The sequence below is a fragment of the Triturus cristatus genome, chromosome 4_2, assembly GCF_964204655.1.
Source record: "Triturus cristatus chromosome 4_2, aTriCri1.1, whole genome shotgun sequence".
Taxonomy (NCBI): domain Eukaryota; kingdom Metazoa; phylum Chordata; class Amphibia; order Caudata; family Salamandridae; genus Triturus; species Triturus cristatus.
In genome coordinates, this window is record NC_140586.1 from 503,864,700 (window position 1) to 503,890,856 (window position 26,157).

The following is a 26,157-nucleotide window of genomic DNA, read 5'->3' on the forward strand; positions in this document are numbered from 1 at the left end:
GTTAGGGGCCCTGAGCACAGGGGCTGAGCACATGGCCTGTTTCAGGGAGTCAAATGCTGTGTAGCATACCTCTGTCCAAATCTAATTCCTGGGCTGCTTCTTGGAAGTCTGCTCTATCAAGGAGTCCACAGTAGTGCCATATCCCTTGAAATACCTCCTGTAGTGCTCTGTGAGGCTCAATAATTATCCTACCTTGGTCTAGGTGTTTTTGGGGGGATGCAGTACAGGCCATGATGGTCTCTAGCTTTACCTGGTTGGGCTGCACCTTACCTCTGCCCATCAGGTGTCCCAAGTACACTACAGACCCCTGCCCTATCTGGCACTTACTGGCCTTGATAGTCAGGTCTGCATTTCTTTGTAGTGGCCCTATGGAGTGGAGAAGGTTGACCTCTCCTTGGCACCTTCTGTTAGGGTGATCTGCCAGTACCCTGATGTAAGATCAACGGTACTTAAGTACTGGGCAGTCCCTAACCTTTCAATCAGCTCATCAGCCCAGGTGATGGAATGAGCATCTGTCTGTGTCACTGAGTTCAGGTGTGGTGCCTGGTAGACCAGCTTCTAGTACCAGAAACACAGTACTGGACCAGGGGCTACTGGAGCGTTCTATCACCCCTAATTCCAGCATTTTAGAGACTTCACTCCTAATACTGGCTCTGACCTTATAAGACAACATGTAAGATTTATTCTGAACAGGGAGGTTGTCCCCCTATGTCCAAATTATGTGTACACAGGTGGGTAATCTTGTATAAAGAAGAACAGACAGGAGTACTGTCCTAGCACTCCTAAACAGCAGTCTCTCTGCTGTTTAGGAGTTATACTGTGGGAAAGGATTACTCCCTCCACAGACCCATCTTTCTCCTCTGAGTCTAGGAGGTTTACTCTACTCCTCCTCATCTCCGTCGGTCACCAACAGCATGGTGACTTCAGACCTCTTAAAACCTGTAGGGTGGCTGGGGATTTGGAGTTCCATTAGGTACGTTGCCTTGCCCTTCCTCTCAATCACTTCATAGGACTTAGTCCAATGGTCCTGGGTTCCACAGGTTCCATAGCCTGCTCTTTCTGCCCAGGTTGCAGTTCCACAGTGGTAGAATTTTGGTCATACCACTCTTTCATCACAGCCTGACTGGCTTCTAAATTGACTGAACCATGCTTCCACAACTGAGCCATGTGGATCCTGCAGGCCAGCATGTAGCTCACTACATCCTGGGGAATCTTCCTGGGTGCTTGCTCCCATCCTTCCTCGACCAAACTCGGAGACCCTCTAACAGGGTGCCATACAGAAGCTCTAAGGGGTTGAAGCCCACTCCCTTCTGTGGTACCTCCCTGTGGGCAAACATCCATGGCAAGAGGATGTCCCACTTATTCCTCAGGAAGGCCTCTAATCATGCCCGCCAGTGTCTTGTTGACTCTAAACAAGCCCATTTGTTTGTGGATGGTTAGGAGGGGAGATCTTGTAAATTACCCCACACTCCTTCCATATTGATTGCATGTATGGTGACCCATTGCCTATACTTAGTATTTGAGGGCACTTGGCTCTTGGCAACCATCTCACTGTCACACAAGGAGACTAGGGTAACCCCACTACTCTTTCCCCACCCTCCATTAACTGGGGCAAACTCCTCCCCAGCACTACACTAGCCACCCCTGGAGTCTTTCCTCTGGTGGGAGGTGGTGCTCTTTTTGGACTCTTTGAATCAGGGGTGTCCATCCTGAAAGCACTCGTAGCACTTGGGAGTCTTGGGCTACTGACGTTTGTCATGGTAGTTTTTCTTCTAGTGGCAAGATTGGGAATGAGAACCATACCCTTTCCCCTGTGAGTTGTTGTGGGGGCCTTTAGAGAACTCGGTCTATTTATCTCCCCCCTCCTTCTGGTAAAAACCATTACAACACCCTCTCACCCCTGATGCCTTCTTGGGCATTCTGGTGCTGACCCAGATGTCTGCCTCCTCTGCACGCTTCCTGGGGTCAGTGAACTTGCTCTCAACCAGGTATTGATGCGGTCTATAAACAAATATCAAGCATGTGCTCCTTTAAAATTAAGTTGTGCACCACTGAATAATAATAATCATCCCATCCCTTCCTTACTGCCTAATCCAAATCCTTGTATGACTCTTATGTCCAGCTCTTTCATGTAGAGCTCACCTACCCTTTTTCTCTCTTCAAGGGCCAGTCCGTTCTCTTCTAGAGCTTGCTCTTTCTCCATTTTAGCAAGGACCTTCTCCTTTTCTAGCTTGGCAAGGGACCTGCTCTTTCTCGAATTTCAATTTTGAAAGCTCTAGCTTCAGCTTTCTTTTCTCTCTCCTGCCCTCTAGCTTATCTGGGTACAGGTTCCTTGAAGACACACTGCTGCCTGGTCTGCTGCGGACTTCTAGTCCTGGGAGGATGTTGCCCCCCACATCAGTAGGCTGCATGACATGATTTCTAAACAAGTCTTGCTCCGATTCCTCCTAAAACTCTCAATTCCTCCTCCTCATCCTCCGCGTTGTTCTGGTGGGCTACTGCCCATGTTCTTAAGGCTTTTTGAAGCTCTGTCTTCTTGGCGCTTCTTACAGAATGCCATCATTTCTTGGCATAATCCGTTGAGCTGGGCCACTGTGTATTTTCCAGATTGGCAAGCTTAATTTCCATATTGCCAGATAAGGCCATAGACCTTGCGGTAAAAAATTAGTATTGGAGTAAAAAAGACTTTTAGAAAATTCAAAGATGCCAGTTTAGGGAGAATTGGAAAAGGGTTCATATTGGTCTTAGTATAGAGTTGTAGTGCACAATGAGTTACTATATGGTATTGCACAAACACAAGTCCTATCCTCACGGCAGAACACCAATGTTATAAATGGGGTTTCTGGTTGTCAGAGTATGTACCCTGTACAAGCAGAAACAGCCACTCAAGTCAGGGTAAGCTAGATACATACTAAAAGATAGGCGGTGCTCACCCTCTGGTAGCTTGGCACAGAGCAGTCTGGCTTATCTAAAGAGGCAATGTATAAAGTATTTGTTCAACACACCCCCACCCGCACTGTTTGAGTAAAACAAGACCAAAACAGCAAATTCAATAAGTAGAAGCAGAGTTATGAATGTTTAAAGATTAAATCAAAATGTAGTGCTTAGTGTCAACTAGCGCTTAGGGGTTACTTTAGGTCAGTCTGGACCAGGGTAAAGCCAAAGTTCAGACCAACCTCAAGGAAAGGCAGGCTTGGCTACAGGACTCACTGATATCACAAAATTGGGAGGAGGAGAACAGAACACTCCTGCGTTCCTCTAGTGTAGGAAACAAATATCACAAAAAGCAGGGTGCCTGTACAGAAAGTACACAGATGTGTAAGGATGATTCCGTGCTACACTTCCAGGGGGAGCTTCATCCGTCAATGCTATATTAAGAGAGGGTCAATTTAAAACGGAGAAGGCCATCCTTCGTGTAAGAGGATGTCTTGCACTTATATTAGTGTCATGCTTCATCGTAGACATCCTCTCCTCACCTTGGTAAGATAGTACCACCAAGGCGGATTCGACCTTTGCAAAGACTTCGGGGTAGGAGGGAGTTCTTACATAAAACTTCCTGGATAAAGCGGGATCCAGACAATCTAAAAATACCTCAAAGTTCCTCGGTAATCACCTTTATTCATGAGGACTTTGGGTATGGTTGAAAACACTTTGCTCGGCGGGCATGGAGAGCTCAAACCAGTCTGCTAGTCACCAACATGTTTCTGCCCACAAGGAAAAAGCCTATCTGGTCTGGGGTATTCGTCAGGGCTACAGTATCCCTATCTTCAGAGCCACTAGGCTTACTCTATCATCTGTGGTAATGAGGGAATCTTACCACATGCCATGATACACCAGGTGAAATCTACCTGGTATCCTTTCAAATTGTTCTCGTGGAAAACCTATATGGAACAGATAATTGAAAGAGAATGATACACCGTGATCAGAAGGAGGGACTAATTACACTTACTTAAATTTTTTTTATTTTAAATGATACTGATAATAATTTTGTGGAGTATCCTTTATTAGTAGAGTGGGAGGGAAGACTTCCCTCCCACTCTACTAATAAAGGATACTTTAGGAGTGAGTTTAGAATGTTATCTGTAAAGTTGCGACCCACACACCCTATCTTCATAAGTGCTCCCTGGAATATTGTTTAGCCCCCCCCTTACCTTTAGGAGTCGGGGTGATCCCGATGATGAAGCATGCCACTACTAGAGTGGGTGAGGGTTATATAAAAAAAGGGCTGCTTTCATTACCTACCCATAATGGTGGGTGTGCCATCACGCAGTGTACCAGTGGCCCACTTAAATTCCAAAGGAGCTGGTTGAGCTCCGGATGGGATACTTTTTAATTTAATAGTATTCTACAGGGAGAACTTATCCCTCCTTTGTCGTATTAGAGAACCTCTCTACCCTTGGTCTTACCACCCCTTAACTTGTTAGTCATAACCAGCAGACTAGACTACGGAGAAACTACGCTGGAATAACCAAACGCCTCCTGAAAAAACTCCAAAGAATTCAGAGCAGCAAGACTACCTCGCCGGCCCAGATCACACCACACCTCAGAACTCCACTGGCTCCCTTACACAAATGCACTCACGTCAAACTCCTCATGCACAAGTAAAAACAACTACACAACATTGACCCCACATGCCTCAACAACTGCTCACACTTCCATCAACCCTCCAGACACCACTGCTTGGTGGACTCTCACTTTCACACATAACCTGCAGCAGAACAGTAGGTTGCCCCTTTTTTACATTGCCGCCAAAGCTTTGAACGTCCCCCCCACCCCGCTCCCAACAGCACATTAGAGCCTCCTCAAATTTTGCAAGAAGCTGAAGACCTGGCTCTTTAAAAAGCCTCCCGGGAGTCCTCCGCCTACTCTCCTGCTGAGCACCTGGATACCCTTATGGGTGATTAGTGAGCTATACAAATCAGTGTAACATAACAAAGGACCTGTAGCGGTGGTTGCTCAAATGTAATTGGACTGACGGCAGAATCCTCTCCTTACCCCACTCAGAGCTAAAGGTTGTGCCTGATGCATCTTTGCTGGGTTAAAGGGGGGGGTCGTCTGGGAGAGGTGATCAGAAGTGTCTAGTCCCCACCGTAAGCTCGACTATATATCTTGTTAGCGTTGAGGGCGATTTGCTTGGCACTGAAGGCGTTCCTCCTGGCAATCAAGGGGTAAGGAGTTCAGGTTCTCATGGATAACACGACCACCATGTGCTGCAACAAACAGTGCGGCGTTGAGTTGTTGGTCCTGTGCCACGTGGTTTTTAAAGTTTTAGATAAAAATGGCACCTAGAAGCACAAAGTGCCACTCGCGGTTAGCTGGTCCAGCTGAAGACTTTAGCTTCTCAAAGTCCTAGTCCATCCAAGGAGCCTCAGCTGGAGCTTCAAGTTGGCCACGAGGAGATCTATATTGGTGTGAGCAGCGGTAGTCACTGGAGCTTTGTAATGGCGGTTGCTGTTTGGCATGAAAAGTTGCCCGCAATTTAAACATTGTATTTGCGGGAGACGCAGTGACAGTTCGATGCAAGGAGCCCACTTGCAGTGAAGAAGATTCTCAGACTTCTCAATTTTCACCTGGAGTGTAGATTTCTGTAGATTTGAGGCCAGAGGAGTACTCACTGATGACAGCCAACGGTCCAGGTCCTTTTATTGGGAGGTGGTGGAGGGGGGTGGTGATCAGGACTCACTCCAGCAGAGGCCAGTAGCAGGGCTTAGGCAGGTCCAGTTGGTGCTGGTCAGCAGACTATTTCCAGAGTAGAACTTTGGAAACTTCCTGTAGCTCCATCAGGTGGTCAGTCAACTGACCCTTGGAGACAATTCTGGGAGTCCTGGGTACATGGTAAGCAGTTCCAGTCTTCCTTTTTTCCAAGAGCACAGCAGTCCTTCTAAATCGTCCACAGCCAGGAGTTCTCGGATGACATGTTCTGAAGGTGCCACATTTATACCCAATGTCAGTCTTTGTGTGTGGGCAATCCATGCCCTACTCCCAAATTGGTTCTGGTCAATTATTCCCCAGGGTTTTGCTCCAAACTGTGTAGGGTGGCAAAGACAAGGGCAAGCCTGGTGCCCGGTACCTTAGTGTGTGCTGCAGGCAGGGCCCTCTGAAATCAAATCAGTGTAGGGTGCAATTCTCAACCCCCATGCTCCACCCCCCCCCCCCACTCCCAGCCCACCCCGCCCATTCAGGCCTCTTTTCGTCCCCATATCTGAAAGGAATGCACAGCTCACCTTAGTCTTTCAGTCTTGTGACCCTGCACACTGGCAGAAAGGCACATTTTGCCAGAAAAATGGAAAATTCCGACTTTCTAAAAGTGAATAGAAAAAACAAGGGTCCCTAAAGGGGAAGTAAAAGCCTCAACTTCCTGGTTAACCATACGCAACCATCGATAGATTGGTGGAGGTAAGAAACAGACATTTTATTTACTTTTTTTTTTTTTTTTTAATCTTGAAAGTAGATTTATTTCCATACATATCACAATCTGGTGCTCCCAAAAATAAAGTGGCGCAGTGTAGGTGTAATAATTGAATTTAAAGTCTGCAAGTGCTATACAAAAAACAGATGTACAGAACTGGTGATTCATACGTATGGATACTTGGGTTTCTCAGTAAGACTTAAGGTAAGAGTACGTGTTCCGGATCAAATGAAAAAATAATCCACTCGTAAATTGACGACATTTCGACCCCATAAAGTTTAGTAAGGATCATTATCAGGACGAAGTGAGATAGTTTAAGGCACCTGGAAATACAAAAAATAATCATGTTTCAATAAATCAAGAATTTCTTGATTACCAAAAATCTGTAAATACAATAATCCTATATTTGAGGGACATAACTATGGGTCCCACAAAAGGTCCCTTTATAAGGTGGCCGTCTGCAAATTTCAAAAGTCTGTCAGACAGGCTAAAAAACAGTTTTTTGCAGAGTCAATCGAACAGGCTGAACACTCCAGCAAGGAAGTCTTTAAAGTGATTCAGTCTTTTTTTCAACCTAGATGTATTGAAAGGGAGATACCGGCCTCAGTCAGCCTCTGCAATGAAATCTCGGACTTTTTCGACCAAAAGATCAAGCATGTCTATGACACATTTGGCCCAGAGGTATTAACAGAAAAATCAGATCAGCCTGTCAAAGTATTGACAAGTGGCCCGCTAACTTGCTTCCAACCAGTTACTCTGCTCGCGGCCATGAAGGAATTAAGCTGTTGTAAATCGGGCTCACCGGACGACCCTTGCCCCCCTAAATTGTGGTGCTCAATCGTGGATTTTGTAGCTCCATCCCTACTACATGTTTGGAATACATCTATCTCTTTGGGGGTCTTTCCAGATATATGGAAACATGCCACCCTGCTCCCACTAAAGAAAAAGCCCAATGGAGATCCCAAGGATCTCAGCAACCTCCGCCCTATTTCCTTGTTGGCTGCCCCAGGTAAAATGCTGGAGAAAATGATCCAGCGGCAGCTCAGCAAATCTATAGAGGACAACAAGATTCTACATGAGACTCAATCGGGCTTTAGACCCGGCTTTAGTACCGAGACAGCTTTGATCGAGGTGGCTGAGTCGATAAGGTGGTCGTTGGATTCGGGAGACTCAGTTTTACTAGTCGTCCTGGATCTTTCGGCGGCTTTTGACACCGTCGACCACGCAAGGTTGATGATTCGGTTGTCAGAAGTGGGTATACAAGCTCAAGCACTGGACTGGTTACATTCATACTTGTCCCAGCGCACCCAGAAGGTGGCTTTGGGGTCCGCCTCCTCTACACCGAAGCCGCTGTGGTGCGGCGTGCCACAGGGTTCAGCGCTCAGCCCTCTATTATTTAATATCTATATGGCCCCACTTTTCACACTTATTGCTAACTGGGGGGTCAAGGCAGTATCTTATGCCGACGACACCCAGCTTGTGTTTCCATATGCAGAGGTGTCTGAAGCAGCCTTGTCAAGTTTTAGAGGCTGTCTCCTTGATGTGGCACGATGGATGAATACCAATAAACTAAAGCTTAATTCGGGTAAAACAGAAGTGCTGTATTTTGGCAAAGGCACTCCGCCCTCATCTGAGCTCTGGTGGCCAATGGCAATGGGCTCCCCCCCTTCCCCCAGCCCCTCAGCAAAAAATCTGGGAGTACGATGGGACAATAATCTGTCTTTCATTTCGCATACACAACAGCTGATGGGCTGCTGTCTGGGCAAACTTAGGAACCTTCGCAAAATCTTGCAGTTTCTTCCGGTAAATTGCAGGAAAACTGTAGTCCATGCAACAGTTACATCTAGACTGGACTACGCGAATGGCCTACTCCTAGGTCTGCCCAAATACTTAATTCAACACCTGCAAATGGTTCAGAATGCGGCTGCGAGACTGCTAATGCATATTCCATTTAAACATTCGGTCTCTCCGCATCTTCGAACACTTCACTGGCTGCCTGTAGCCAATAGAATCAAATTTAAGTCCCTCACGCTAGCTTTCAGATCCTTGTTTGGCTTATGCCCAACCTATTTGAGGGATCGGCTGCCAAGATACTCGCAGTCCCGCGCTCTCCGCTCTAACCACCGGATCCAGCTAATAGTCCCTCGAGTGAAAAGGGCTCGGCTGGGTGGGAGAACGTTCTCGGCCAATGTAGCAAGGCTTTGGAACTCACTCCCCCTTGAGCTCCAACAGGCTCCCTCTGAACCCTGCTTTAAAAAAATGCTGAAAACCTGGCTCTTCAACCAACCGGGCTAATCTGGCTGACTTGCATGGCGGTATTTGCTTCTCTGCTCTGCATCTAGCGCCGGGACACCTCCTCGAGAGGTAACTGCTCGCGCTCTATAAAATTCTGTATTATTATTATTATTATTATTATTATAACCAGTGTGCGTGGTAAACCTTGCCTGGGTTTAAACAAGGAAGATGATACGGTCTAATCACAATTTGCATCAGTATGGCACGCCAGCATAAATGCTGTTGAAAAACCAACAGAAGAGCGCAATGATTTAGACTCCTGAGGACTCACAGGGGAGTGAGATGCAGTTCTGAAGTGCCTTGCGAACTCGCCTAATTTTTGTGAGAACTATCAAATTCTGCATCAGATAACCATGTGGGCCCCATTGGTTGACGAGCTGGTACATGGAAACCAGTTAAGACGTTAATGAATCGCCATTTGGATCACGAAACCACCGTTCCAAATCAGTGTTCCTAAAAAAATGACAAAGGTAATGACCAACATAGTCAAATAATAAGCATGATATGAATGAGCCTAATTTTGTGTTTTAGATAACATGGCTCATTCTAAAGAAGCATTTGCAATTCAATAGGTCTCGCATGTGCGAGAGTTGAGCTATTGCCATTGTAAATGACAATGCCTTTTATTTGTGTTTTTGAAAACCTGCAAGCGTGCGGAAATACGAACTTTGTACTTGTAGTCCTTGCTTACCAGAAGCAAGGCTGGCAATAAAAGAAGCACAGTTACTGCCAGCCTAGCTTCTCGTAAGCAACAACTAGAAGTACAAAGTGCGTGTTTACGCACCTTTTGCAGGTTTTCAAAACATATAAATAAAAGACATTGTCATTTACAATGCCAATAGCTCAACTCTCATAAATGCAAGACCTATTGCATTGCCAATGCTTGTTAAACATGAGGACTGGTCTTTACAAACTAATTTCTCTTTGCAGTCATATAAAAGTTACACAACGTATCTGACACTCTTGCTGGGGTACATGAAGTGTGAAAGGAAAAGCCCTAGGATGTCATTTTTTTTGTAACACCCAACAAAATGTAAGTACCAGTAAATGAGCTGTACACATTCAGCAGTTAAAGCAAAAATGAAGCACATTTTTTTTGTAACTCAGAAGTGTAATGGAAACAGATTTTAATAGGATCAGAACAACTCAAGACACTTTACATGGTGATGCACAAATAATAAATATTCACTGAAACACGATATGCATACGTAACTTGTGTGCATTATAGTTTTATTAGTACTGTATGTCTGTGGAAATTTAGTGACCAGTTCAATGGAAAATGTGTTGTCTGTAAATGACCAGGCGCTACCACTTGACGCTTTAGTTGCATTAAAAAATTGCCCGCCTCAAGTCCATTAAAGCTAAATGGGTTGTGATGGTTTGTAGTACTAAAAAATAGGTTGTGGTTCTAAAGTTTGGGAATCACGAATGTAGACTGTATCTTAAGCTTTTGCCTTAACGAGACCGTTTCATCCCAGTCCGTTTCTATGGCATGTTTGTTACCTGCCTGCATTGTGGCTTTTCTTGCATGAGTCTTGTGTCAGGGTGATGCTAGTGCACTGGAAGAAGTTAAGCGAAGGTGCATCTATTTGTGATGGAAGAATGTTCCATGTTTTATGTTTGTCACAGACCTGGGCCCACATCACCCTGAGAGTTAATGGGTAACCAATGTTCTTTTGTGCAGCTGAAGGTTGGTTGTGCAACAGCAGATATTGTTGCTACTTCCAGATGCTCTGCAACCCTCTTCTCCAGTCTAATGTGCCCTGAAAGAGGATGTGGAAAGTGTCAGTACACAAATGTTAGCAAAAACTGAATGGGCAAAACCATGATGAGCCGTTGCTGCAGAGTAGAATGTAGTCTGCAAAACATAATTCACAATTTTCCATAAAGAAGCACGAACGAAAATATGAAACGCATGTAAAGGGTTTTGAACTAAAATATACTCCCAGTGTTGTGTTTTCTGGAAAGGTCCCTTGCAATCTATGTGGAGCTTGCAGACTGCTGCCTTCGATGCCCCTCCTCCATAAGCTCCAAACACTGGTAGAACATGGGTTGGAAGGGGTAAATGAGACTCTGTTAAAATAGGTTTTGGAAAGCAGTTTAAAACAAGGCTGCTCTGAAAGCAAAAGCGTAAGAATTTTGAAGCACTGGGTGAAAGCTTCACCGTGCCTCCAGTGAATAAATAAAGGAGTTCTCAAAATAAACAGATAAAGAATGAGACTACGGGGAGACTGTAATCGGCCAGTGCTGCTGTCTTGAACGGAAGTGAGCTATCGGCACCCAGAACGAGTCAAGATGCAGCAAGTAAGAGGGGCACTGGAGGGAACCTATGGCAAGCAGCAGATGGGCATAAACATGGTGTAAGTAATTACAAATGGTCTTGCAGAAGGGGCATGCACTGTAGGCTCGACCTAAAAACGAAAGTAGCATATTCAGAATAGTAACTTACAATGTAACTTTACCATTAAAGAGGAATTTCAACTTAATTCAAATGAGTGAACAAAGCATTTCTCTATTTGTTCTCAGACTGAAGTTATTGCTTATTAAGTGTCCTAAGGTAATTCAGTGTCAGTCTTTGAGAGAAATGGCCTTGCTACAGCGAAAAACAACTTTAGGAAGTATTCACTGTCCGGACATGTAAAACATTAACACAAATGTTCTACTTTTTGTGGACATCCTTGCCCTGTAATCAAAGGGGCTATAGAAATAGTGTCTCTGGAAGAAAAGGGCACAGAATTCTATTTCTACTGATTGTTCCCCATGAAGGGCAAAGGTCTGAGACGTCCCTCTTCTGAAGTAATACATTTGCCAGGAGAATTCAAGGTGCTGTCCTTACTGACCCTGAATAGGGGAGACTGGTTGGTGCCCTTGGATCTTGAGGATGCCTATTTCCACCTAACAATTCTTCCTTCTACAGACCTAACCTGAGTTTTTGGGTAGAATCACAGTATTATCATTCACTGTTCTACAGTTCGCACTGATAACACCATGCTTCTTTACAAAAGTACTGGTCGTTGTGGTGACTTCAATGCAGCAGTCAGCTACAGTCCATCAACTTCTCCAGTTTGACAACTGGCTAGTGAAAGGAAAGTTCCCATCTCTGGTCTAGTGACGCCTTCAGTGGACAATAACTCTCTTCCATGATATGGACTTTACCACCAGTGTCCAAATGTCTCGCCTCTCAAGGCTGACCTTGATAAAGGTGGTATAAGACATGCACCTCATGAAAGCCTTTCCTACTCGCTCTAAATGGTGGCTAAAAGCTGTTCAGTGGTTCCTGAGGTCCCAGCGGCTTCAGCATCAGGCGAGTCTCGTGGCTGAGGTGAAGGTTTCCTACTCTATTCATCCAGATCTGTGCTGGTGGTTATATCCCTCTAACCTTTTTGGTGGGGTCATCCTTTCAGCTCTCCAGACTCTTGTTACTGTGGATGATTCCTTGCTGAGCTGGTGTGCCCATCTGGGTGGCATTATGGTTGTCATTGACCTACTTTTGAGCATTGCCTGAATATACAATGTGCTCAATCTGCAGGTGCTCTGCCTTGCAATAAAGCCATTTCACCCTTCCATCTTGGGGAACAGCATGCCTGTTCTGTTAGACAACACCTCTCTTGTCCACTTTATGAACAGGCAGGGTGGTGTGGAGTTGTGGACCTTATGTTGTGAGGAGATTTACCTGTAGATTGTGCAGAGTGACAGCAAATCTTCCTGATAGTGGCTCATCTTCAGACTCCTTCAATACGATTTTGAATGCCTCATCACTCAATGGAGGACCACAAAGGGGGCTGCACGCTGAAGTGATGGAGTTGATCTTCTCCAAATTGGTTATGTGGCATACATAACCACTGTATGATTCCTTGTGAATGCCTTCAGGTTTAGCTAGTCTCTGTTGTAAACATTTCTGCAGATTCTGCTTTAAGGAAAGGTACTGCAGAAGTATGGGAAGATAAAGATTATTTAGCCTGTCCCAAACTGAGCTTTGAAGGATTTGGGGCACCAAACTATTGAATCTTAGTTGTAAGCTGCCTGTTCCTCAACACCTTTAAATCTTTCCATTCTACCGTCATTGCATTTCACCTTGCACAACAGTGTCTGGGGTAGCTAGTTTCTGAAAGGTTTGCTTTACTAGTTTCCTCCAATCAATTACATAGTTCCTCAGTGGGAGGTGAATCTTGTAATGACTTTCTTGATGGCATCGCCATGAAAGTTGATGCACCTCTGCTTGGTTCATACCCCAAAGACAGTGTTGGTGAGAACTTAATCGGATCAAAGATGTTCAGAACTTCTGTTTATTTCCTTTTACAGATTTCCCCCTGTACAAATATGTCCTTCGCACATGCTTATCCTTCTTATTCAAAGTGATTCTGCATTTGGTATGGCTCAGTCTATTTATGTATGTATTTATTGGTATTTGTGAAATGCATGATCATACTCTGGTGCTAAAAACTGACTGGAAAAGGCTGTGAAAATAAATCACGGAAATATTCAAAACCGACTTATTTTAATAAGTGAGTGGAAGTGAGGCAAATTAGGTTGTTCAAGGAGATGAATGGTATGGCGTTCCGTAAAAATAGGCCTTGAAATCTGAAAAAATGTATCTCCCCAGCTTTTTACCTTGAACAGCAAAGGTCAAGGAGGAAGATGATCTTAATTCCCAGCTAGATATTTATATTTTTGAAACTTGTCAAAGGAAGGAGAGGAACGGGCCCCTATTGAAGACGCTGCATAATACAGATGTTTTTTCAAAAGGACACTTATTCACAGGTAACCAGTGCATTGAGCACCCTAGGAAGAGACCTGTTAAAATTTGCTAGGATTGAAAACCAGTCCGACTGCAGCAATCTGGAGTATTTGAAGGTGATCTATTAATTTCTTTGATAAACTAAGGTATACAGCATTGCCATAAACCATGCATGCTTGTATCAAAGGCCTTCACTCCTGTCACTATAAGAAAAAGCTATGAAAGGAATGCTTTTCTTTAGCTGTTTAAAATGGGCAAAGTAGCTTTTAATAATAGCAGAAAGCTGTGGTTATAGAGAGGTTAGCGTTTAGATTGTGAGCAGAGTATTCCGGTTGAGGGCCAAAAGAGGCAGGCCTATTAATTTTGTTAAAGTGAGAAAATCTGTGTCATAAAAGGGTTGAGTTAAAAAAAAAAAAAAAAGTATTCTGAATCCAGATTCCAGTATGTGGAAAGAACAGTCTGGGAAAGATGAAAATTGGTGGCCAGGCCATAGATCATCAAATATGTTTGTTTCTGAAGATGAAATGGTAGGAGGAATAGATATAGGTTGAAAAGCAGAGGGCAAATGGTGGTTCCTTGGGTAATCTCACAGGATTAAAAAAAGCATGGCTTTAGACAAATTACCCAGACTGGATTGGGTCCTGCCAGCTAGAAAGGAAGTAATCTAATACAAGAATTGTACCATTAATAGCAAAAGAGAATTACAAAATTAATTTAATTACCCTTCCATTTTTATTCTGACCTCTACACCTAACAAAGGAGGAAGGGCAACTGAACCCTAAATGTGTGGATGTTTCCTATATTGATCACAGAAGAGTGTGATTCACTAGAGCTAAGAAAGGCAAGGCGGTGACCAAACGTTCCATTTCGGATTGGGTCATACTCTAACCAGATATCCTGAGCCTTAGCCAAGAACGAGACTGTGGAGGGCATTGATGCACATTTTACTAGAGTGATGGTTGCCTGCAGGACTCTTTCCAGAGTAGTCCTGGTTGTAAAAATCTGCCATGTGGTTACACGATCATCTGTGCTTTCTTTTGCCAAGCATTACAGCTTCACATCTCAGGCATTCAGTGAAAATTACTGTGACAGCTGTGTTGCATGACATCATTGGTTGACCTCTTAAGTACGTCTCTCGACCAATGGCTGACTACACTCCCTCCCCATTGGGTGCGTTGACGTCATTACATTCCAAAGTGAAAGTGAAACGAGACAAAGGGCTAATTTCTCTCACTGTATCAGTGCTAGTGGGGCATATCTCAGCCCCTTGGGCACTGATTGTGTTGCGAGAGGCATCATTCAATCTCCACTTCCCAATCGTGTTTCTACCCAGTGCATCGCTGCTTGGGAATTGCCACAGGCACCACTAGACATCAGGGAATTGGGGAAGTGGCCCGTTCGGCAAGGGCTTAGCTCCCTCCACCACCAGCAAAATGTAAGTCTTTTTGCTCCACCTGGGGGTGGGTGTAGGTGATTACCCCCGATCTGCCATCCCGGGGGGAACAGAGGGGCTAAAAACCCACCAGACTCCAGGAAAAAAAGATAAAAAATGAATATGTATATAAAAAAGTCCTGACAGTCTTTCAACCTCACCTGGAGGATGGATGATTAAGTAATTACCCCCAGTCTGCCCCAAGGGGTGGGGGGGGGGGCGGGGAAGAAATCCCATTAGACACCCTCCTTTTTAGGTCTTGCTGAGTCAGCGCGCATGCGCTGCTCGGACAGACTTTAGTAAGAGAGGGCTTCAAAAAATGCTGCCGCCGGCTGCAGCTTGCAGTGCATGTGCGCGGGCACGCGCAAGCTGTGGCCGGCGGTAGCATTTTTCCCCCCAGCTTTTTAGCCAGCTTGCTAGAACACGCAACAAGCACGCGCGCTTGCGCGCGCATCCCTTGCGTGTTTTAGCGCGTCATCGCGATCACTTTCACAGCGATCGTGATCGCGATTACTTTCGTGGACAATGCTTGTTGGTTCTCAGGATCTGGTCACCCTAAGAACGTGGTGCTTCTCCACGCAGGCCGCCAGTGTCACCCTCACAAGATGCTGAAAATGCTCGGTCTTGTCTCGCTCTTTCCCTCGTCTTTTCTTTTACATCAGCCCATCTTCTCTTTCTACTTCCTCACGCTCTCATATTCTCCCTTACTTGTCTTCTTTTCGCTCTGACAATCTTCTTCTCTGTTTCACCGCCTGTTCTCCGTCTGTCGTCCCCTCTCCCTCACCCGCCACTTTCATAATCTTCCTCACTAATTTCGTCTCCCGTAGGCCCCCAGTTTTCTTTCCCGCGCTGCTCTCTTCCCCAGTGTCTTTTTGATCTTCCCCTTTCCTCTGGCACGTGCCCCTTCTGTATGAATCACTATCCATCTTTCTCTTTTTCCTGTACACATTCACTTTTTATCATCTCCTTCCTCTTTTTTTCCTTCCCGTGTGTGTCTCTCGCCAGTTTCCACTCACTTAATTTTCATCTATCACGTCCTTTCTTAACTCTTATTGTTACCTGTCTCCGCCACCTCACTTTTCGCCACTCATCCACAATGTTCCCTGTTTGTCTCGCCTCTACCCCTCTTTTGTCTCCTCACCCTCTCTGCTCTAGCTACCCGTTCCACTCTGCCTTCTTTCTCTCCCCTCCTCCTTCCTTACCTCCGCTCCGGTTAACATCACCTGCGAAAAACCCTCCCCACCCTCCTTGTCACACACCTACTCCAGAAAGTCTGAGACGAAAATGTCCAAGGTTTCTCCAATGGGGCTCTGGGGAGGGGCCCTTGCTCTGCCCACGCTTCCTGTCCCAGGAAACTATGGAGTCACCACGAAGGACTGCATGCTGCAGCACACCCTGCACAGAGAGGCCAGGAGGCAGGTGGACACCTTCGGCCCCTCACCTCGCGCCTGCCTCGATCCCTCACCTGTGCGCGTGACCGCCACGCACCACTTCCCGCGTCGGACGTTGTCCCTTCTGCACGTCTCATTTGATGTCAAAGCTTTTTAAATTGGAAAAGTCTCCCGGATCTTATCACTCGAACCTGATGGCACGCTTCTCACCCCTTGTGCCTTTGACACCTTGCCAGTGCATAATACCCTACTCCCTGGATTGTGCTAGTACTTGTAAAGCGTTTTCTTACGCCTTGTGGGGCCAAAAACCCTTTCAGGGAATTTGAGTAAACAGGATTTGAGTTGTATAATTTATAAAGCGCTTCGTATCCCTGGCAAGGTTTTGAAGCACTCTGATATGCATCTGCTTACTGTGTGAGCTTCGCAGTGCATGATAAACAAGCATTGGCATAGCCAATAGGTCTCGCTTTTGGGACCTTATAAGTGTTTAGTTATCCAGCACAATATCCTTGGTGCAACAACATCAGTTGTTGCATGGCTAAACACTTGTATGGTCCCAAAGGCGAAACCTATTGGCTATGGCAATGCTTGTTTGTTTTGCCGCCATCTAGAATGCCAGTGTGTAGTGGACTTTCTACCACCCTCGGGGCCAAATTGAAGGCAAACTCCCTTTTTGGCCCTGGGGAGGTGGGGGCAGAAAAACTGTCATTGGCCGCACCCCCACCCCAAGTGGGACAAACCAGTTTTTCAGCCCCCCCCCCCCCCCACCCCCCCCTAGAAAGTAGAGGGAGCCAGGATGCGTGAATATGACTATTTTCTGATTGCCAGTTTGTTTGTGTACACCACAATATACTTGCTCGACTCTTTGATTAATCGCTTTTCATTCATATCGTATTTGGTTATCACTCACTGAGCATTTGAGACCATTTGTATACTATTTTATTTGGCAGCTGCTCCGACTATTCACTTTCTTTCCCTTTGCAGTGGAGCACACAGGACAAATAAGTGGCTGGAGGCGCCAGTCTCTCCTCTCAGTTAAGGGGTGAAATGTATATTGCAGCAAGGCACATTGGCCTGTGGGAATGCGACTTTATGGTTAACTATACATTGAGGGGAAAGAAAATGCTTTTTTTGTTGTTGTTTTTTTTGTCATGCCTAGGCTCGTCCTGCATACCTCTCACCCCCTTTATTCTTTTCACCATTTCTAGACAGCCACTCTACATGGGCAGTACACTAAGTTAGATGTGAATGTGAGAAATATTGGGAGTAGGAGGGCCTGTACAATCCAGACTTAATACCAAATTAAATCTAGGGTTTAGGAGCACATTTTGATCCTGTTTTATAGGATACTGAATTTTTTCTTTGCTTCTCGCAGAGAAGTTATCTTGTTCTGAACGGTAAGCAACCAGGAAATCTATTGTTGTAGATCATTGCAACTTAAATTTGTTTTATATTTATAGCAGCAGCTTGCTCCTCCAAGTGATGACGATACAACTACACTCCTAAAGGATTGTTATCTATTAGAAGATAAAGAGCGCTTACAGGAAGAATGGAGGCTATTTAGTGAACAAAGAAGGAACTTTGAGAGCGAACGAAGAAGCTTTACAGAAGCTGCCATTAGGTTAGGACAAGAGGTACGTTATGAATATAAAACTAAAATAACCTACATACCATTGCCTCCCTACAAGCATACTCTGAATAGTATTTGATTCAATAGGTCTCATACCATACAGAATAATTTTCCTACATCATGTAAAGCTTGTTAAGCTCCGTTAATTTCCTATGGAAATTGAACCTCTGATTACACAATGTGACATACATAGCAGTTATTCTGTCTCAAAGTCCCTTTACTTGGATACAACTCTTATTTTGTAACTTATTGTGACTATCTTGAATATGTTCAAGTTTCATGTATGTTCATCGTCTGGTTTCATATGCGTGTAACATTGCTAGACCACTAAAGTTCCTCCTGTATTGCATATTTGTCATGTACATTGTAGCAAGTTATTTACAGTGTGCTTATATGTATTTATGCAGCCTATCCAGAGAAAGTAGAATAGCCTGAAACCATCAGGTGATCTACTTCTGCCTGCTGGTCATACCTGCATGCTTGTGCATCTACATCCCTGTTCTGTCTGACAGTCCTTGCTGTCTTGCCAAGCTTCCATTTCAACCTTGTCTGTACCTAGCAAATGCGCTCCAGCGTCATACTTAAGTTCATTCCAATTTAGAATTGGAGGGAGGGTTGGTCTTAAATTAATTTTATCTTCTTTCTCCCAGTCCATTACGTGCATATAGATGCGCTCCTTGTGTAGAGGAGTCCAGAGGTGCAATTAGTTTCAAGCAGTTTTTAACCTCCCTATTGAGCCAAGGCATATACTTAAGCCCGCTGGGATTACATCGAACAGTATGATAATAGCACCAAGCTATCTCTTGTATGTCTTCAGGTGCTGAACTCAATCACCGATTGTGTGGAGGGAACGCTTCTGGTGATGGAGTCCATTGTCCAGCATTAGATCTTTCGTACATTCACCTGCTTGAGTCATTCCCCGTCATCAGGCTGGGAATCCCAGTATTCTTAAATAACAGTAAACTGTTTAAATTGCCACAGTCCTCAACAAAAGTTTGTTTAGTGACTTGTCATTTTAGTCTGTGATGAAGATGAAATCATTGTTGTTGACATTCCTATTGTCACCGATGGCACAAGCCTCTTTGATAACTGTGAAGATAGACACCGATGCCACCCATGATGACCACTCAAAGGTGACCCTGCTTCCTCTATTGATGACGCCGTAGACGAGGCCTCTAACAGCAAGTCCAGCAATGATGCCTACAGGTTTGACGACAACTTCTTCAACAATGGCCTATTCTACAACAGCTACCTTTTCATCCATCCAGGTGGCCACCAGCATGCCCACTCAGATTTTGGCATCTAAACTGGAGGCAGACATCAGAGACCAAAGACTATCTACGGCCCTTCACAGTTGGATGTGTGTTACATTCCTACGTTTGAGGAGGAAGCCCTTTCTGAAGAGGAAACCTGCCAGGAGTACAAGTATCAGACAGACATTCGTAGCTGACAGCCCTCGTTATGGAAGAGTGCCTTTACATTTTTGCTAACTTTGCAACACATGGACACCTTTAAACGATTTCTTCCTCTGCAACCTACAGGGCTACCTACGCCTGCACTCTATACCTCCCAGAGTTATCAAACCACCACTAGAACCACCAACTCTTAAAGACCTTGGGGACAAAGACTCAGCACCTGTGTGTTTGATTTGAAGAAAGGTGATCTCCCACATCTTACCCATGGAAGGTGATGAATCGCCCACCCAATCAGACTGGTCTCTAGACCACATAGCCCACTTTCATTCAGGACGCAGACTGCTGCTAAAGAGTTCAGTCTCCCAATGAGGCAGGAATGCAAAGAACTGCATAAAGCCATAAGATTCAAAACCTTACTGGACTTTCTTTTCAGTAGGGTCTAAAACTGAGTGTGCCAGCTATCGTTCCAGCAGTGGTGCCACAGCTGGTGCTGTTGGACTTGGCCCTCTATGCAGGGTCATCCCTAAACATTTTACCTTCACCCCTCCCCTTTTCTGAATGTATTTTTTTTTTTTGGCATTAGGGCTCTGTGCACTTTACCACTGCTAACTAGTGCTAATGGGGAGAGAATGTGGCCTAACTGCTAGGGCGGTCGACCTCTGAGCTGAGGCACCGGGTTAGAGTCTCGGCAGGGACACAACATTCTGTGAGTCTGGGCAAATCACTCAATCTCCCCGTGCCTAACAAAAATGAATGTATCCGTCTGTATCGTAGCTGGTGCTCATGCAAAGCGCTCGGATTCCTTCGGGTCTAGTTTGAGCTATATAAAACTCCACAAAACACTAAAGGTTTTGTGCTCTCATTTAAAGTTGGTCAAATTGGCCTGCACCTGATTGGCACTTTTAATTTACTTTTAAGACCCTAGTAATGTGGTACTACATGTACCCTGTGACTATAAATGAAATGCTGCAGCACTTATTGTCCTGCCCACTTAAGTAGCCCTTTGAGACATGTCTCCAGCCTGCCATTGCAGCCTGTGTTTTTGAACTGCAGAATCAACATGACAAAATGAACCTTTTGCAAGACCTAAGCCTCCTTTTTTACTCCATATGTCACCCCTGTGGTAGGCCCTATACAGTCAATAGGGTAGGGTGCAGTGTATTTAAAAGGTTGGGCATGTACTTTTAGGTTTTACATGTCCTGGTAGTGAACAACTCCCAAATTCATTTTACACTAATGTGACGCCTTCCTCTCCTGTAGCATAACATTGGATTACCTGATTACATTTATTAAGTCCTAACATTTGATTGGGAACAGATAGAAATGTCATGTTTGTTGTCAAGCTAATTGTAATTTAAACTCTATTAGTGGAAAAGTCAGATTTCAAGCCTTAATTCTGAAAATGCCCCTTGTAGAAATTTTTAAAGGAACAAAGGTCCCTCCAGTGCAAGATAAGAAAGTTATTGAGACATAGAAATGCAATGATGTCTATGCCAGATATTCAGATGGAACAGACTTGGCATTTATCAGGTCAAAATGCAAATCATTACAGTGGGGAAACAAACAAAAGAAAGCATAATTTTTTTTAAAGCTCAGGCATTTCCATGTGACATAAATGAGAAAACAATGGTTAGGTCACAAACAGTAAGTACCTATGCTCATATATGCAAGTTAATAATTGCTGCAATTTGGGGCAGGGTACTATAGTTGATGCCGTTTCGATCCCATACTAGGATATAGGGATAATCATCAGGACATGAGGAATTATGCCTGAGATACATAAGTAGTAACCCTGATTTGTAACCAACTATCTGCTAAGACAAGGGAAGGTCAGAGAGAGAAGAGGAAGAAAAGAGGGAGGGGTAGCGATAAACAGTTAGAAATCATGTAATAATGGATAGAGGTATGGTCAACCGTCACATGCACGAGCATCCAGGTGCCTTACCGCATGTCACTCAAAAATCAAGGACATGTTCAGGTTGTGATGGTAATAAATACTTAAAACCATGCACAATAGACTAGTGGCGCACAGCGTGTAAGTGACGAACAAATAAGTGAACCAATCTCGTGGGAACCATGCCACTATAATGCTGCCTTATAGCTCAGAATACCAGAACGGTACACAATGGTAATCCAATCAGTAGGGCTCCACTCAATATTACCAAAAGAAGAAGGGAGTGAAGAAACGTCAAGTGGAGAATACTGGGGCCCAAAAATAAGTCAAGTCTTCATAAAAGATAGAAAGGGGCTCAATGGCTGACTTCCATGTTAATGCACCAATATTACCGCGTATCCACAAAGCATGAGGGGACTGAAATAGAGGGACAGTATTAAACCCAATAGGGCAAGGACTCTCGAACAGTGCACAAGCTATGGATTTGAGTGGGCGGCAATTACCTGTTAGATGGCAACCAGATTGTCACGGAGGAGAAAAGTACAAGTCCTTAAACAAAAATAGCAGGTGCAGGCAAGCGATATTTACAGTGACATGATGAATTCCATGAGAAGTTAAGGCCTCTTACCTGAATTGCCCAGGTGAAAACGAACTGCGGCTGGGTGCAAGCAAGTGGTGAAGTGGCTGGCTGCAAACTGACTTAAAGCAGTGTGCTTGTCTGCGTGACGTGATGGGTGTGCTATTGGGTATCCATATTGGAAAGCGGTGATGGTACAAGTAAGGATAAGTGGCGGCCATCATGCAGTGGGTGCTGCATGTAAGAGATAGCATTTGCAGAGGGCAGATTCGTGAGGTAAAATTAGTCAAAGGCTTCAGGAGAGCTAGAAACCTGTATGTAATGAAGAACAATTGTATCTCCCATAGAGCAATGAGAAGTGTAAAACGATAAACAATAGTCAAATCGTGTGGCTGCCATGTTGGAGAGGTGTTGCAACCAAGAGCAGAGAGTACACGTTGCATATTGTATTTGAAGTCTCTGACCAAGGACACCAAGTAACCATTGTCATCCTGTTGAATAGAGAATTGAAGGACCATACGTGACATGATAGAATACAAAATCAAGCTACATAACAATGTCTTCATCTAAGCCATTCACCTAGATATAGCAGAGTAGTGATGGCATCATGAAATCAAGATACACAATAGTGAATTTTAAGAATCAGACATACTAACTGTAGAGATGGGTATGGCAACAAAACACACAATTGCACGAGATTGGAATATGTGATTAAAGACCAAGGGAAAATGTCACCTTCAATATCAGGAATCAAGATCAGGAAATAAATAGTGTAGTGTTGTAAGCATGAGCAGTGCAGGGCATACATGTGGTATGGAAAAAATGTGAGGTTACTTTGATTAAAAAATGGAATGACGGGAGCCGCCATCTCCATAAACCCCAGTGTGTTAAGAAACCATAGTATACAGTAAAGGTAACTTATGTGAGAACAGAAAAAGGGGACCATCAGCAAAAATTGCGTAAAAACATTAAAAGGGTCTTGCAAACAAAAGGGCTGACAGCGTCATAGTCTTTCTGTTGAATCCAGAATGCAAGTATTGAAGTGATGTCAGCACCTCTTTTGGAAGGGTGGGGGTCATTTTCAGTGTCCTTCCTCTGTGAAGTGTTGACCAAAGGCTCATTGGCCACCTTGCAGCGTAGTCTGCTTCTGTGTTGGCATATACGGATGCAGACTTTGTGTCGCCTGACCGATGCAGATCTTATTGCATAGCCAGATAATTGCATAAACAACATTCATAGTATTGCAATTTGAGAAGTGGTTTAAAGCAATCTTGATGTTTACCACATACAAATTCCTTGGTTTCAATTGTAAATTGACAAACCGCTCAGTTACCACATTTGGAGGGTCCCATCAATGGGGTCCGGACCTATAAGTTATTAAGGGGTTTGTCTTTTTGGCTGGCTCCGACTAGATGATCTTTAATAGTCCTGCTCTTGTGAAATGCAAATAGACGTTCAAGATTAAGGTTACCTGCATTAAGGACTGGCCAGTGTCTGAGGATTAATGTTTTCAATTGGTGTGAAATTTGAGAGAAGTGACGCAGACTAGGGGGTCCTTGTCTTTTTTTGTTGTTTTGGGAGGGAGAAGTTCCTATCTAGGACAATACCAAGCACTCTTCATAGATTGCTTCACTAGTTTGAGGTTAGCCCCTCGGTAGAGTGATGGCCTCTTGAAAGAAATCTTGTTTGAAAAAACAGTTCCTGCGAATGCAGAGGAACTGGTAAAATGGTACGGAGTCCCTAGTGCAAGCATGGCACAATTCTGGGCAAAAACCGGCCCCCTTGGATATCCCTTCGATCTTTGGGAACAAAATGGCCATCAAAGTAGAAAAAGTTGCAGGTGAGGCATAGTTCCAGGAGTTTTATGATTAAAGACGTGGGAATAAAGTGTGGACCTGTTCTATGTTCAGTGGTTTTCTCAGTGACGCTGTCCCTGATGAGGCCCCTCTACCTGTGTGATACTTGTGTACAAGGACTCTACACCCAATCTACATTCTTGAACCATTGGGTCTAAAATGTAGATTACTTAATCAAGTATTTTGTACCAAAGACACGTTGCTATGTAAAAGATAGCATGGATATAATCAATCAAGTGAAACATTTCAGTTTTGACCCTGACACAAACATTCTCTGTACATTAGATATTGAGGTCTTGTACACAAGGGGGGGGGGGTGGAGGGGTAGGGCACAGGGTGGGTGTGGAGGATAGCCTAGAAGTTTCCCCCACATAAAAGGATGAGACCAGGTATAAATATTTGGCCCGAGACCAACTGTTCAGTATGCTTCGGGACCTGTGGAGGATTTTTCTTCAAAGTTACTTGTAAGTCCGAAGGTAAACGGAGGCCGGGCTCAATCTACCTTGTGTAACCAAACTGCACTCCAAGACGGTCAACCTTAACTTTTGACTTTGCCCCAATCTTGGGTGACCAGGAACCCGCGGTTGTCTCTTTGATAATTTAGGCTCTGGTTTTTACTGAAAAGTTTAAAAATCCATAACTCTGCCCTATTGATTCGATTTAAATTGTGTTGGTGTAAAATTATTTATTAAAATGTAATATTTTTCTAAATTGTTTGGGAATATTTTTTATGTTGTGGTTTCACTTTATTTCTCTTTGTATACTGCATATGTGGCAAGCTGCCAGAGGGTTACGCAGAGGTTAATTTCATGACATTTGTGGTTCACCCTGACAGGGTTTGTGGTTGTTGCTTAAGAGGGGTCTTCACACTGCTCAATCAAAAATCTAATATCCCACAGCCCAGATTCGCCCCCTTGCTACATTACTGGCCACCCAAATCCAGACTCTGCTATATTGTTAGCGGGACAGTGCAGATCAAAGAACCTGATCATGCCATCACCCGCTCCTTCAGACACAGCTGAACCATACGGTTCGTGAGACAGTGGTGACATCAATCAAAATGACAAATTCTTTAGCAGTATTGGGTGGTTACTACTGCCAGATGTGGCATGATGGGGAAATTGCCCACGAGGGAGCAAAAACATCTGCAATCATCATTGATGCTGCAATAGACTTATCCAGTACAACCTTTCATCAGCGGGCATGAGCAGCTATTTTAATATGTCAGGGGTAGCTGTGGTCTACAGCTTTCCATCCAGAGGTCCAAGCAAAGTGGACTCAACCTGTTTGGAAAACATGTGAATGATGTCCTACAGAACATTAAGACATACATGAAAACTGATAATTCTTAGGAGTCTTCAGGATTGAAACCCTGGTTCAGCCGTTTTTCATGACAAATGGAGGTTCCAGACCTACAGGGGAGGTTCCAATTGGTAGGGAGATTAAGCATAGAAGAACCGCCCCCCCCTTATGACAAATCGGATGTGACCAGAGGTAAGCAACCAACTGGAACCCATGTATAGCCAGTCATCTAGACGGAAGAAGTGCACCTCTCAAACCCGTGCCAATGACACCAAGAAGAAATCTAGATCCTTGGCTCGCCACAGCTGCCTCCCAACCATCCCAATCTTCAGCAGGTGTGGGGTAGAATTCCCCCTTTTTCACCCCACATGGAAGTCCATAACATCGGTCCAGTGGTTGGAGCTTATTGTACTCTCTGAACATATGCTAAAGTTTCTACAAACAGATAATCTTCACTTGAGGGATCTACAACAGGAAATTCTCCTCATCTTCCTCCACATTGGACTGATGGAGACAGTCTTGGGATCCCAAAGAATCCAGGGATTTTATTCCAGATTATTTTTGACAAAGAGCAACACTTGACAAAGTAGGGCTATTTCTAGACCTCTGATAACTGATTAAGTCGCTGAAGTCTTTTTGCATGGTTTTGCTCCAAGTAGTCCTTTTGATTAGCCAGGGAGGAGATTACTTGACCTTCCTGGATCTTCAAGATGAGTATTTCCACATGCTTAAAACCAGATGCACATAAATTATCTATGCAGTTCAGTGGTGGGGTAGCACTACCAACTCAAAGCGTGCTCAATCAACCTCCAATCAGCACCTTTGATTTTTAGGTTGAGCCTAGAGTCCACACGAAAGCGCTGCTCTAGGAAAGATCTCTGGTAGTTCAGTACGGGAGAGAAACCCCGCCCATACTTTTCATTGGCTTGTGTCTTTGTCCTTCGTAAATGCTGGCCTCTGATTCATTATGAAGCTTGTTAGTCCCACCTTAGTATGGCCATGTCCTCATTTGTAACCTCCCATGGCTACTGGCCCCTTTACTTGGTTGTTAGTGTGTACTATTTATTGGGTTTTTTCTAGTTATGCAGGATGTCCTTTGCTTACATTTAGCGCCCCCCCCACCCCCTTGCAGTGCCCGCTACAGGTACTTCCACTGTGCAATGCCCCTATTGCCTGTTTAAACATGGTCATGTGGTGATCACACGTTTGTAGAAAGTC

General features: G+C 44.4%; 1 protein-coding gene across 6 annotated transcripts in view; it reads left to right on the plus strand.

Annotated features, from left to right (window-relative positions):
• Positions 1-26,157, plus strand: part of SSX2IP (SSX family member 2 interacting protein) — a 450,188-nt gene that overhangs the window by 330,820 nt on the left and 93,211 nt on the right. For 4 of the 6 annotated variants that reach the window (XM_085602084.1, XM_085602088.1, XM_085602086.1 and 1 more), the window contains one exon: positions 17,726-17,899. In XM_085602084.1, the coding sequence (XP_085458210.1) occupies positions 17,726-17,899 (174 nt within the window). The remainder of the gene's footprint in view (positions 1-17,725; positions 17,900-26,157) is intronic. The other 2 variants (XM_085602087.1, XM_085602089.1) reach the window with 1 other exon arrangement.